This window comes from Equus przewalskii, chromosome 10 (genome assembly GCF_037783145.1).
Source record: "Equus przewalskii isolate Varuska chromosome 10, EquPr2, whole genome shotgun sequence".
NCBI classification, from domain to species: domain Eukaryota; kingdom Metazoa; phylum Chordata; class Mammalia; order Perissodactyla; family Equidae; genus Equus; species Equus przewalskii.
The window spans coordinates 16,587,547-16,602,364 of record NC_091840.1 but is presented as its reverse complement, the minus strand read 5'-3'; the positions used below and the strand labels follow the sequence as shown (position 1 = coordinate 16,602,364).

The 14,818-nt window shown below is 36.7% G+C and overlaps 1 protein-coding gene across 12 annotated transcripts in view; it reads left to right on the top strand.

The window, feature by feature from the left end:
- The window catches only part of TLK2 (tousled like kinase 2), a 110,222-nt gene that overhangs the window by 43,911 nt on the left and 51,493 nt on the right, over positions 1-14,818 (top strand). For all 12 annotated transcript variants that reach the window (XM_070561731.1, XM_070561735.1, XM_070561732.1 and 9 more), the window contains one exon: positions 7,268-7,435. In XM_070561731.1, coding sequence (XP_070417832.1) covers positions 7,268-7,435 — 168 coding nt within the window. The remainder of the gene's footprint in view (positions 1-7,267; positions 7,436-14,818) is intronic.

Genomic DNA, 14,818 nt, shown 5'->3' with positions numbered 1-14,818 from the left:
CTTCACTTGGGCACTGGTCTCCCTGATAATTAGGTATCCAACTTGACATTTCCACTTATATATCTAATAGACAGCTTGGGAACGTCCACAAAGGAACTCTTGCTCCCCCTGCACTATCAAAACAACAAACCACTCTTCCTGCAGGCTCCCCTGTCCTGCTCAGGGACATTTTACTCTGTCTGGTTTTTCAGGTCACAGCCTCATGCCCCATATCTAATCCATCAGTAACTCTTGTTTTTCCTTTAAAATATATCAGAATCTGACCATTTTTCTATCCTTCTTGTTCTCTGCATTATCCTCCAAAGTGGTCGTCTCATTTCTGCCCCTGTCTCAGGCACTCGCAATATAGTAGCCAGCGTGATTTCTGTTAAAAAGTTAGGACAGATCCTCACGGGCCTCTGCTCAAAGCTGCTGGTCCAGATTACTCTGGCTTACATGGCCTAGAAGCTCCCATGTGATCGGTGCTCCCCTGCTCACCTGACTCTGACATCTCCAACTGTCCTCCCTCTCCCTCATGCCACTGCAGCCACACTGGCCTCCTTGAAGTTCCTTGAACACTGCAAAGCACTCTTTTGCCTCAGGGCCTTTGTACTTGCTGTTCCCTCTTCCAGGAAGAGCATGATTAGCAATCTCTTCATCAGATTATTGCTCAGAAATGACCTTGTCAGAGAGATGTTCCCTGGTCAGTTTTAAAATAGCAGTCTCTCATACCTTGTCACTGTGGCCCTAATCCTGCTTTATTTTAAATTTTAGTTATTACCACCTGACATATATACTTAAATTTTGATATCTATTTAAATCTTTTTGTTGGTTCGTATTTATACATATAGAAGAGTACACATGTAAGTCTATAGCTTACTAAATTTTCACATACTACCAGCATAAGAAACCAAATCTTACCAGCCCCCGAGAAGCCTCCGTTATGCTACCTTCCAGTTATTAGCCCTCTCCCTGCTAGCGAGGAGAGCCACTGCCCTGACTTTTAACATCGTACATGAGTTTTTTTTAACTATACAATTAATCTGTCACCCATCTTCTCCCACTAGAATGTTAATCCCATGGGAGCAGGGTCTTTGTTTTGTTTACTGCTCTTTCATCTCTCACAGTACTTATTACATAAAGGTGTAATTATTTTAACTGTTTCCCCCACTTGACCTGGAAGAAATAATATCTTGTTCAGTTTTCAGTCTCTTAACACCCCAATACAGTGCTTGGCACACAGTGGGTGCTCAAGACTGTTGAAAGGGAAGAATAGATGGGTAAAGAATTACTTTAACTTTTTCCCCCTAAGTGGTTCTTCTGTATTTTTTTGTTAAAGTACATAAAACATGAACATTTGATTGTAGGAGTTGGTAAACTGTAGCCCACAGCTGGCAAACTAAGAATGATTTTTAGATTTTTTTTTTTTTTTGAGGAAGATTAGCCCTGAGCTAACATCTGCTGCCAATCCTCCTCTTTTGCTGAGGAAGATTGGCTCTGAGCTAACATCCATGACCATCTTTCTCTGCCTTATATGTGGGACTCCTGCCACAGCATGGCTTGATGAGAGGTGTGTAGGTCTGCGCCCAGGATCTGAACCATCGAACCTCGGGCCACCTAAATGGAGTGTGTGAACTTAAGCATTATGCCACTGGGCTGGCTCCTGATTTTTAGATTTTTGAAGAGTTTTAGAGACCAAGAATATATGACAGAGATGATATGTGCCCTGAAGAGCCTAAAATATTTGTTTGATCCTTCACAAAAAAAATTTAAAGGAAATGATTATAAAGTTAATGTCATCTGATCATTACTTAGGTCAAGAAGTAAAATATTTCCAGCTCCCTGGAAGCCTGTATACTCTTCCCTGATCACAACCCCCTCCCTCTACCCTAGAAATAAGCACTGTTCTAATTTTTATGGTTATTTATTTGCTTTTCCATATAATTTGACCATCCATGTATGCACCCCTAAACAAAATAGTTTAGTTTTATCATAGTCATTTTTGTTAATCGTAACATTTAATCACAGTGCATAAATCTTCTGTTATTCTGCATTTTGGCTGTTTGCTCTACCAGTTACTAAGAGAGGTGTATTCATGTCTCTCATGATTGTGGGAGTTGTCTTTCTTCCTGTATGTATTTATATTTTTGCTCTGTGTATTATTAAATGACTCTCTTCATCTCTTGTGATGCTTTTTGCTCTAAATGCAGTTTATGTGATATTTAATGTATCTAAACCATTGTATGATATAAATCCATTTTTATACTATCAACTTTCATTGTTATGTTTTCAGTGTATCTGACAGATATCATATAGTTTAATTTTTTCTTTATTCAATGTAAAATATTTTTAACTTCAGCATTTATCTTACTTACGTTTAATAGAATTATTGTTATATTGAGTTTAAATATACCATCTTTTAATGTGTTTTCTATTTTTCCTGCCTGTTCTGTGTTCCTTTTTCTTCCATTTGGATTGATTTTTAAAATCATTTCATATTTTCCTTCTCCACCAGTAGCTAGGTCCTGTTTGGTGTTCCTCTTAGAAGTTGCCACGTGTAGGGCCTGCCTGCTGGTGCAGTGGTTAAGTTCACAAGTTCCGCTTCTTGGTGGCCCGGGGTTTCCTGGTTCGGATCCTGGGTGCGGACATGGCACTGCTTGGTACGCCATGCTGTGGTAGGCATCCCATGTATAAAGTAGAGGAAGATGGGCATGGATGTTAGCTCAGGGCCAGTCTTCCTCAGCAAAAAGAGGAGGATTGGCAGTAGTTAGCTCAGGGCTAATCTTCCTAAGTAAAAAAGAAAAAAGAAATTACCACATGTATCTTTAATAGTCAAGGTTTGATGTTAATAGTGTCTTTATCCCCCTCACAAATAAATGATGACCTCAGAACATTAACTTTATTTACCTGCTACTGCCTTGGTGGTGGTAGTGTATGTTTTCATTTTGCCTGTTTTTAGCTTTATAACACATCATTATTATTTTTTACTGTCAGTGTTCATTTAGATTTATCTGTATACTCACCTCTTTGTACTTCTTTCCTTTGTGCATGTTACACCTTCTACCTATGGTCACTTTCCTTCTGCCTAAAGTACTCCTTCAGTATTCTTTTATTATGTGTCTGCTGGAGGTTAATGATTTTGTTTGCTTAAATAACTTTATTTTGCCCTTATTCTTGAAAGATATTTTTGCTGCGTATATTTCTAGATTGGCATTTTTTTCTTTTAACACAGTTGAGTATATGATTACCGTCTTCTGGCTCCCATTGTTACTCTTGAGAAAATGCCTTTCATTTACTTGTTGTTTCTTTGAACGTATCTGCTTTTTTTCCCCTGTGGCTGCTTTTAAAATCTTTCTCTGTGGTATTCTGCAATTTTACTATAATGTGTCCTTATTTCTCTTGCTTCTGATTTGTTGGCCTTCTGGTATCTGTGGGCTGGTGTCTTGCACCAATTCTGGATGATTATTAGCCATTGTGTCTTCAAATATTATCCCTGCCCTGTTCTCTTTGTTCTCCTCCTTGTGAAATTCCGATTAACCATATGTCAGACCAGCTCACTTTATCACTATACCTCAGCTTCTTTTTCTATTCTCTTTTTGTTTCTATATGCTCCATTCTGGATAGTTTCTTGCCTTTCAATTCCCAAATTCTTTGTTTTGTTGTATCTAATTTGTTGTTAACCCAACTGAATTCTCAATTTTTGTTATTTTATTTGTTTGCAGAGATTTTCAAAGCTGTCTTTTTTTGTTTTTAATCTAGTAGACATAATTGTTTTATAATCTGTGTCTGATAATCTTGGTGTTTGAAGTTTTTATGAATTTGTTTCTGCTGTCTCCTGTGTTTCCTAGTTGTTACTCAGGGCTTTATTTCTTTTATGCTTTTTCTTTTCTTTTTTACTTTGTGCCACTCATTCTTCTTGAAAAATTACATGTGAAGTTTCTTTGAGATCTAGGATGAAGATGTGTTCCTCCAGGGAGAATTCTTATTTGCTTCCTCCTAGTGCCTAGAGATTCTACCAGTATAGCACTACTTTACACTACTGAATTCACGGCTTGTGTTTTGTTTGTTTGGTTGGTTTGTTTGTTTCAACCACTCAGGCAGTATTGTTTTCAATTGTGTTGACATTTTTCAGGAGAACTCCCGCCCCTTGCGTTGCCAAAGCACCTTCCTTGCAGTTCTCTGAGGGTGGGGGAAATTTTTATTCTGGTTTACATCTTCCCTGATAGCTTGAAAGGGAAAGGTTTCCTATTGAACCCCCTGTCTTGAGTGAGCTTTTGGCCTGTGACTCTTCACTTGGCAACATGGTGCCTTGGAAGTGGAAATTCAAGATCTGCAGGTACCCTTAGGGCAAATGTGACTTTGGTATTTCTTTTACCTGTCTTGTTCTTGTTTTGCCCTGGCAGATCCCTACTATTTTATCAATTCTTTGATGTTTTTAATATCTTTTTTTCCATATTTTGTCCTGTCTTTATAGTTGTTTACTAAGGGAAGACTGGTTCAAACATTCTAGCCTGCTGTATCTTCAGAAATATTTTTAAATTGTTCAGCCCTTGGAAAGTATTTATTGAATACATAACAGAGTGATTAATTTTAATATTGCAGCTTCAGAGACACATCCTCCCAAGCAGTGAGAATATTGTGAGCAGTATCACAGATGTTCTGGAGCCTGAATTTAAACTATTGCATTTGGTAGGGTAGGAGTGTTGGTATTAAGGAGATGGACTCTACTCGTAGATTAAAAAACTAAATTCCTGTGTCAGGATCATTTTGGTTAGTTTGTTTTACTTTTATTTTAAATAGTTTTTCCTGATAAAGGTATACAGGCTAATTATGAAAGTCCAACAATTGAGAAGTGGTAAAATAGAAAGTACCCTCCAAAAGAACTATTATTGTAAAGAGTTTAGTGGGCATATTATGTATGCATGTATGTTCGTATAATAGGTCTCATTTCTGTTGTATTTATGTAGCTAATATCCTATAAACATTTTATATTCTATAAATAGTGCTCTAATGAATGTCCTTGTATATACATCTGTACCTAGCAGTTTTTCTCCCTTTGGATAAATTTCCACAGTATAATTCCCAAGTGAAAGGATCCGCTCACTTTAAAATGTCATCACGTAGTTGTTAGCAAGTTATCAGCAGTTTGAGAGTCCCAGTTGTATATTCCCTTCTGATACTGAATTTTATCATTGTAATCTTTGCCAGTGAGAAAAATACCTTGTTTTAACTTGCATTTCTTCATTAGTGATATTAGTGAAAAGATTAGTGATCTTTTCATATGTTTAATGGTCTTTTGCATTTCTCTTTTAATGCTTGTTCAGGTCCTTTTCTATTTATTTATTGGAGTATTTGTTTTTTCCTCCTGATGGATAGGAGCGCATTATTTATTAAGATTGTTAACACATCGTCATTAACATTGTAAATATTTTTATCTGTTTGTAATTTTGTCTTTTAACTTTATGTTGGCATTCACCACAGAAGTAAAACTGTTTGAAGTAGTCAAATTTATCAGTGTTTTTCCTTTATGATTTACTGGTTTTGTGTTCTTAAGTGTTCCTATATGGTTTATGTTTTTAATGTCATGTTTAAAAAGCCCTTTACCACTAGAAAGTCATAAAAACATTTGTTTATATTTTCTCATAATTTTTATGTGTAAGGAAGCAATTTACTTTTCCTTTTTTTTCTAATACTTATGCAAATATCCTACCATCTTCTTAAAAAGTTCCTGCTAATTTGAAATACACTTTAATCACAAATTATGCATCCCTATTATATGGGTCTGTTTCTGAATTTCTTATTCTGTACCATGATCAGTCTGTCTACTCCTGTACCAGTATTAGACTGATTTAGTTAATATTGCTTTGTAGTAAGTTTTAATAGCTAGTCAAGTTTCCCCTGATATTCTTTACCAAAAATTATGTGGCTATTTTTGATTGTTTTTTCATGTGAACCTCAGAATGAATTTGTGATAATCTACAAAAACAACCCCCCAAAAGAGAGCAAGAGAGAATCTAAATGATCACTATCCCACCATGACACTCTCTTGCAAAACAAAACAAAAGAAATAGGCAAAACGAAAAAATAAACGGCCTGAGCATTGACTTTTAGAGGAACTTGGCGTCTATAAAATTTGAACCCGAAAGCATGGTATCGCCTTTTAATTTGTCATCTTTTATATCCGTCAATGAAGCTTTTCTTTATATGTAATCTGCATGTTTCTTAAGTTTATTTCTAAGTATTTTATAGATTTTTTAAAATCTTGAATCTGCTTTTCTTCCATTACATGTTCTGATTATAGTCAATTGTTGTTGGTATATGGAGAAACTATTGATTTTTGTATGTTTATTTTATATTTGGTCATCCTCTGGAACTCTTTGTTGTTTTTCCTTTGTGAATAGTTATATCATCCAAAAATGACACTTTTTAACTTTAGTGTTTTCCAGTGTTTATATGTCATATTTTTTTCCTTACCACATTGGCTAAAACTTCTATGATAATGTTGTATAACTATGATATTAATATGTTAACCCGTCTAGTTCCTAACTTTAATGCAAGTGTTTCTAGTATAATACCTTTAAGTATATTTGCGTTGATTTCTGAAAAAATCTTCTTTGTTGTATTAAAGATGGAGACTTCTAGTTTTTTTTTTTTTGCTTTTTAAGTTGCCCAACAACATGCAGATGCTTTTTGGCATCTAAAGGGAAGAATCTTGATTGTCTTTTCCCCCTAACATTAATGTAATGAATTACATTAGTAGATTTGCTAATAATGAACCATCCTTACATTTCTGGAATAAACCATACGTAATTGTGGCATGTGATTCTTTTAGTGTACTATGGAATTTGTTTTACTTGTATTTATTTTAGATTTTTGCATCTAAGTATGGTGAGAATAGATTGAGAGTGAAATAAGCTCTACCTATAAAGTGGGAGACAAATGTCTTAAATCTCCATTACCTACAGGATAGAAATAACATTTCCTTTGTAGGATTGAGGGTATTATGAAGATGATTTGTTGACTTCTACAAAGTAACCTGCAGATTCAGAGTTATGTAAATATAGAACCATTAAAATGTAATTTTCTGGAGATATTAACTCAGGTTTGTAGGTGGATTATAATCCAGTCACGATGATGTTATGCTCTCCATATTTGTTTTCAGAGAAGGTGTTTTTAAAAAATAGCATCCTTCTTATATTTGATAACTGTGTTTTAATCTATTGCATGTTTTGGCAGTGTCAGATGTTCTTTCTCCTGTAATTTGTGTGTTTTCTTTAATGTTTTCCAGCGGCGAGTAGAGCAGCCCCTCTATGGTTTGGATGGCAGCGCTGCAAAGGAGGTATCGGAGGAGCAGTCGGCTCTGCCAACCCTGATGTCAGTGATGTTAGCCAAACCTCGGCTGGACACGGAGCAGCTGGCGCAGAGGGGAGCCGGCCTCTGCTTCACTTTCGTTTCAGTGAGTGCTGAGGCCAAGTTTATGCAGATTCTTGTTGCCCTGGAGCTCCTTGATGAAGTTTGACTAATTATTTTAAGAGAGATAATGACTTTTCTAACTCTGTGTCACTTGTAAAGGTAATGTGCTTTTACTCAGGGCTGAAAGAGACTGCTTTGTCAAAGTCTGAGAAAACCATGGGAAGGAAATCACAATCTTAGGTTGACAGAGAAATAAAGAAAATACAGATCAAATTCCGTTACAACCAAAGTACTTATATAATTAAAAATAAAATCTCCAAACTCCAGCCATCACTTATTTAAAGCACTATTCAAGTCAGTACAATTTTAATGTGTAGGCAGGCATTCGATAGCATGCTTACCAGTGATTTCCCCTCTGTGGTATTTGAGTGACCTACATGCTTGCCTTCTCTCACTTCTTGAGAGTGTTGGCACGGTTACTTTTTCCAGGAGTATTTGGCTACCTGTTTGCTCCTTTCTCCTTGCTTGCTTCTTTCTCCCTCCTTGAAGAACAAGAATTCAAGTATTATGGAAGTTTGACTCTATTTTTATTTACCAAATTTATAGTGTAGTTTGACTCAAAAGTTGTTACTTTTCTTGGTTTCTGTGCCCTTCCAAGTACATGTTTGTTGGCAAGGATGGTTTAAAGCAAGAGAAAGCCCCATTGCCCTATACTTCCATTTTTAGAGGCATCTTGGAGAGCTAAAATCACCATTGATCCAAATTTCCTCCCTTTTACTGGTTCATTTTCTCCAGTTGTAATCTTAAGTTTCCTCTCTATTTGCTCTGTGTATTCTGAGTCATTAACCCACATGCAATTGTATTCAAAAAGGCCATGAAAATTGTGGGTTTCTTAAGAAAAGGAAATAAAAATAAAATAATTAGGTAGGGAACTATCGTCATTGTTTGGAATACTTTCTTTTAGTTATTATTGCTTTTCCTCAAGAAAAAGATAATACAACTTTTTAAAAACACAGAACTTTGTAATCATCAAAGGAATGGAGAAACTTCTTGTGTGAAGACAGTATAATTTTAGCCAGGAAAATTTAGGGTAGAAGGGAGCAATGCAAAATGGGAGAATTGACCGATACAATATTGTGAGTGGGCCTGACTGCAATATGGAAGTTTGCATGAGGATGCAGCACTCTATAGTATTGTTTTAGAGAATGTATCTGTCTGTCTTTGTGTATATATTTCATTCTTTCCTTACTATTCACTGGTACTTGTTAAATCTTCATCTTAGATCTAACTTTGTCGTGCAAAGCCCTAGATGATCAGGGGGTTATTTGCGCTTTTGATTTTTTTATTGCCTTAAAAACTACCTCCTTTTCTCTTGAGAGGAGTTCCCTTTATCCATTCCACGAATATTTGCTGAATGCCTACTGTGTGACAGGCATATAGTTAAATACACAGCATTTCAATCAGTGAGAACTCGGTTTCCTAATGTAAGCCTTCCATAAAAGGTCTGGGCATGCAGGCTTGTGGTGGATGCATATGAAGGACTACCACCTGCTTAGTCCTGTCAGCTGGCACACTCAGGCTGTCAAAGGAGTTTCAGATGCTATAGCCAGATTGTTCTCACTTGGAAGAGAGTTGTCAGAGAGGAGTAAGAAAACGATCATATCTGAAGAAGGAACATGGAAACAGTATAAAAACCAAAGCTCTAAATGCTTTGATATAGTTCTGTTTCTCTCTGCCTCTCTGCAGTTCCAGCCAGGATATAAGCTTATTAATAACTCTTTTGCTTTTTCCTTTCTTTAACATTAATATACAACAAATGCTATGAATTAATAGGAAGGCCAGCAGTTTCCTAAAAAAATAAGCAAAGGCTATGACCAGGCAATTTTACAGAAAAAAAAAAGGGCAAATGGCAATGTGGAAAAATGCTTAACTTTAGCCCTGGAAAAATTCAGAATAAAACAAGATAATGTTTTGACCTATCAAACTGGCAAAGATTACTAAGTTTGATCATTGTCAGTGTAGGTGATGTTTTAGACACACATGTAGTTTTATACCGACAATAAATTGGTACAGTCATTTGGACAAGTTGGTATTGTATCTCATTGTTAAGTTTACATATCCTTGGGTCCTGAAATTCCATTCCCATAAAACTACACAGAGATGTTTGTTGTATTGTTTATAATTGGAAAAATCTGGAAGCAGTTTCCCTCTCCCAGTGTTTCAGAGGAACTTAGCACAAGGGTATCTGTGACCTCCACGTTGCTAAATCCAGTGGTCAGTCCTCAGAACTTATCCACCGTGCTTCATTAGCCACAGTTGATCACGCCCTCCTTCAAAGATATGCTCTTCTGTGGGCTTCCACTCTTTTGGTTCCTCCTCATTTCCCGGATCCCTAAACATTGGAGTGCCCAGACTATTGTCTACCTTCATTCTCTACCTGATCTTGTTTAGTTTCTTTGCTGTAATTACCACCCATATGTAGGAGACTTCTAAGTTTGTATCTCTAGCCCAGAGCCCTGTCCTGAATTCCAGACCTGTGCATTCAGTTTCCTCTAGCCATTTTCTCCTTATGTCTATTAAGCATATCAAATTTAACATGTCCAAAACTGAATTTTTCATTTTATCCCACCACTCCAAACCCATTTCTCCCACAGCCTTCAACATCTCAATAATTGTCAACTCTCTCCTTCTAATTGTTTAAAAACCTCTGAGTCATTCTTGTCTCTTCTCTTTATTTTATACTTCTAATCCAAATCCATTACCAAGTGTGATTGATACTACCTTGAAAATATGTTCAGAATCCTACCACTTCTAACCCCCTTCATTACTACCACTCAAATCTGAACGTCTCCTACTGAGATTATGGCAGCAGCCTCCTAACTGGACTCTGCTCCTACCTTTGTTTCCTTTTAATCTGTTCTCAGCAGACCAGAGTGATCCTATTGAAACATAAATCCAGTCATGCCACTCCCCTGCTTGAAAGTTCTTAAAATGGCACATAAGGCCCTGCATAGTCTGTTTCCTCCCACTCTGACATCTCGTCTCTTACTACTATTTCCCTGCCTCATCAAGTTCCCTCCACACCTGGCCTTCTCCCACCTCGGGGCCTTTGCACTTGCTGTTGCCTTTGCCTTAATAGATATCAGCATGGCTTGCTCCCTCAGTTTTCCTTAGTCTCTGCTTAAATTCACCCTGTTAGAGAGACCTACCCTGACTACACTGTATAAAATAGCAACTCCTCCCTGCCCACCCCACGCAGTAACTCCTGTGTCCTACTTTGTTTTTCTCCTTAGTCTTATCACCAGCTAACCTGCTATAATTTACTTCTTTATCTGACTCTCCCTCCCCCGCTGGAATGTAAACTCCATCAGGTCAAGGACTTTGTTAACTTTTGTATCTCCAATGCCAGAACGAGGTCTGCTCTAACAGACACTCAGTGTAAAGATATTAAAGATAATTAATAAAAACATCCTTCATATTGTTGTTAGAGCCACTGAGTCGATTCTGACTCCTAGCGACCCCGTGGACAGCAGAGCGGAACCCTGCCTGGTCTTTCTGTGCCATCCTCTCACCTTCCAGTGCTGCATCAGCCAGTGCTCGGCTGCTATTCGCAGGGTTTTCATGGCCAGTATTTTCAGAAATGGGTGGCCAGGTCCTTCTTTCTAGTCTGTCTTAAATCTGGAAGCTCCACCAAAACCTGTCAACCATGGGTGACCCTGCTGGAATACTGGCAGCATAGCTTTCAGCGTCACAGCAACATGCAGCCACCACAATATGACAACCAACAGACGGGTGGTCTGGTTCCCTGACCGGGAAATGAACCCAGGCTTTGGCAGTGAGAGGGCTGAATCTTAACCACTGGACCACCAGGGCTAGCCTGCCCTTCATGTATGCACTAGTTAAATAGAATATAATACATACGTACAATGGAATGCTGTATAGTTGACAAAGGAAGTGAAATAGATAGATCCTAACAATGAAAGATCTGTAGACATGTGTTGATAAATAAAAATAGCAGGTGGCAAAATACTATGTTTGACCCTCTAAATATTTAAAATCAGATTGTTACATAATCTTATATGTTTTAACATAGTTTGATTTTTTAGATTATAAGGATATAATTTGCTAAATCGTAAAAGTAATATATGTACTGGCCCACAAAAAATTGAAGTAATAGAAAAGAGTAAAATTTGTTTCTTTGCACCCTTCAGAGAGATAGCCACTGTTAACAATTTATGTTTTAGATTTTCTACCGGTTACTGTTTTAACTTCAAATAATATACCTCTTATTTAATCAATTGTCAACAAGATCTATTGGCTTCCTATTATAAGAGATGAGTTTAACAGACTCATAACTATCACCCCACTCCCTCTCTCATCTTTCAGTTCTTTGTTGTTACATTATAAGTGTGTGATACTTAGTTTGTTATTCCAGCTGTAATTCTTTTCTGCTTTTATAAGTTATTCTAAGACTTCAAAAACATTTGAGCATTTACGATATTGTGGTTGTTTCATTATTAGGCATTACAAAACCAAATGATTTCATTGGGTTCGCTGATAAGAAAACATTCCTAAGTCGTTGAATTGGTTTGATTGAATGAGGCAGTTCTTGTTGTCAGGGTCTACTAGATTTTTTTTCTTAAATGCCAGGTCCATTATTTCCTTGAAAGCTACATCTTTGAACATTATACAAGGTGTTCTTAAAAGCTTGATTTTTTAAAAAATGTAGTTTGCTTTTTCTTTTTTGTGCTGCAGTATTTGAAAGTACATTTCAGAAATCTTGACCTCCTATCCTTAAATAGCTTAACAGGCATTTTCTAAAGAATATTGACATTCTCCTAGATGGCCAGATTAACATGGTCACACTTATCTTTTATTAGTGTCTATTCTTATGTAAAATAGAACTTTCCTGTCATCTTCGGGCCTATTGGGCTACACCGACATTCTGTTCTACTAGGAAGGCAGGTGAAATGCTGTTAGTTCTTTCCTTTTAATTAACAACCTAAATTTTTTTTTTTTTTTTACTTTTTATTGAGATTATGATAGTTTACAACCTTGTGAAATTTCGCTTGTACTTTGTTTGTCAGTCGTGTTTTAGGTGCACCACTTTACCCTTTGTGCCTACCCCCAACCCCCCCTTTCCCCTGGTAACCATTAATCTGTTCTCTTTGTCTATGTGTTTAATTTCCACATGAGTGGAGTCATACAGAGATTGTCTTTCTCCATCTGGCTTATTTCACTTAACATAATACCCTCAAGGTCCATCCGTGTTGTTGTGAGTGGGACAATTTTATCCTTTTTTATGACTGAATAGTATTCCATTGTATATATATACCGTATCTTCTTTATCCAATCATCACTTGGTGGGCACTTAAGTTGCTTCCATGTCTTGGCTATTGTGAATAATGCTGCAGTGAACGTAGGGGTGCATGGGTCTTTTTGAATTGCTGATTCCAAGTTCTTTGGATAGATACCCAGTAGTGGGATGGCTGAGTCATGTGGTATTTCTTTTCTTTTCTTTTCTTTTTGAGGAAGATTAGCCCTGAGCTAACATCTGCTGCCAATCCTCCTCTTTTTGCTGAGGAAGACTGGCCCTGAGCTCACGTCCGTGCCCATCTTCCTCTACTTTATATGTGGGACGCCTACCACAGCATGGCTTGCCAAGCCAGTGCCATGTCTGCACCTGGGATCCAGACTGGTGAACCCCAGGCTACCGAAGCGGAATGTGCGAACTTAACTGCTGTGCCACCAGGCTGGCCCCCTATTTTTAATTTTTTGAGGAGTCTCCATACTGTTTTCCACAGTTGCTGTACCAGTTTGCATTCCCACCAGCAGTACCAACCTAAATTTTTTAAATAAATTTTTAAAGTTAGGAGTAATAGCTGTATCCAATGGTGACAAATAGCTTTCTCCTCTTTGATTATCATATGGCATCATGGATGTATATCAGTAAATATAATCATTCTTCTTGATACTTAGTCACAGCCTTATTTATCCATTCATCAGTTGATGGACATTTGGGTTGTTTCCACTTTTTGGTTATTATGAATAATACTGCTATGAATATTCATGTACAAGTTTTTGCATAGGCGTATGTTCTCAGTTTTTGGGGGGTATATACTGAAGAGTAGAATTACTGGCTCATATGGTAACTATTTTTGAGGAACTGTCAAACTGTTTTCCAAAGCAGGTGCACCATTTTATGAACCCAGCAGTGGTATATAAGAGTTTTGCACATCCTTGTCAATGCTTGCTATTATCTGTCATTTCAATTATAGCCATCCTAGTGGGTTTGAAGTGACATCTCATTGTGGTTTTGATTTGTATTTCCTCAGTACTAATGATATTGAGCATTGTTGTCATTTGCTTATGACCATTTGTATTTCTTCTTTGGAGAAATGTCCATACAAATTCTTTGTCCATTTTTAAATTGGGTTGTTTATCTCTTTGTTGTTGAGTTATGAGAGGTCTTTATATATTTTAGATATTAGACCCATATCAATATATGATTTGCACATATTTTTCTCCTGTGGGTTGTTGTTTTACTTTCTTGAAAGTGTCCTTTGAAGGACAAAAGTTTTTAGTTTTAAAATAGTTCAATTTATCTATTTCTTCTTTTGTTGCTTATGCTTTTAGTGTTGTAGCTAAGAAGACCTTATTTAACATAAGGTCATGAAAATCTACTCCTATGGTTTTTTAAGTGTGCTTTTAGCTCTTATATTTAGGTCTACGATCCATTTTGTGTTTTTGTGTGTAGTGTGAGGAAAGGGGTCCAACTTTATTCTTTTGCATGTGGATATCCAGTTGTCCCAGGACCATTTGTTTGAAAAGACTGTTCTTTTTCCATTGAATTGTCTTGGCACCCTTGTCAAAAATCAACTGACTGTAAACGTAAGGAGTTTATTTCTGGACTCTCGATTCTACACCAGTGATTTATATGCCTCTCCCATGCTAGTACCACATTGTCTTAATTACTGTAGCTGTGTAGTAATTTAAATTTTGAAGTCAGGAAGTGTGAGTCCTCCAACTTTGTTCTTTTTCAGGATTGTTTTGGCTGCAGGATCCTTGCATTTCTATATGAATTTTAAGATCAGCTTTTTAGTTTCTGTAAACAAACCAGCAGGGATTTATAGCAATTGTGCTGAATCTATAGATCAGTTTGGGAGTATTATCCTCCTAAAAATGTTAAGTCTTCCAATCCGTGAACGTGAGGTATCTTTCCGTTTATTTAGATCTCTTTAATTTCTTTCAATAACGTTTACAGTTGTCAGTGTACAGATCTTGCCCTTCTTTTGTTAAAATTATTTCTAAGTGTTTATTCTTTTTGATGCTATTGCAAATAGAATAGTTTTCTTAATTTTATTTTCAGACTGCCCATTGTTAGAATATAGAATACAATTGATTTTTATGTATTTTATATATTTTA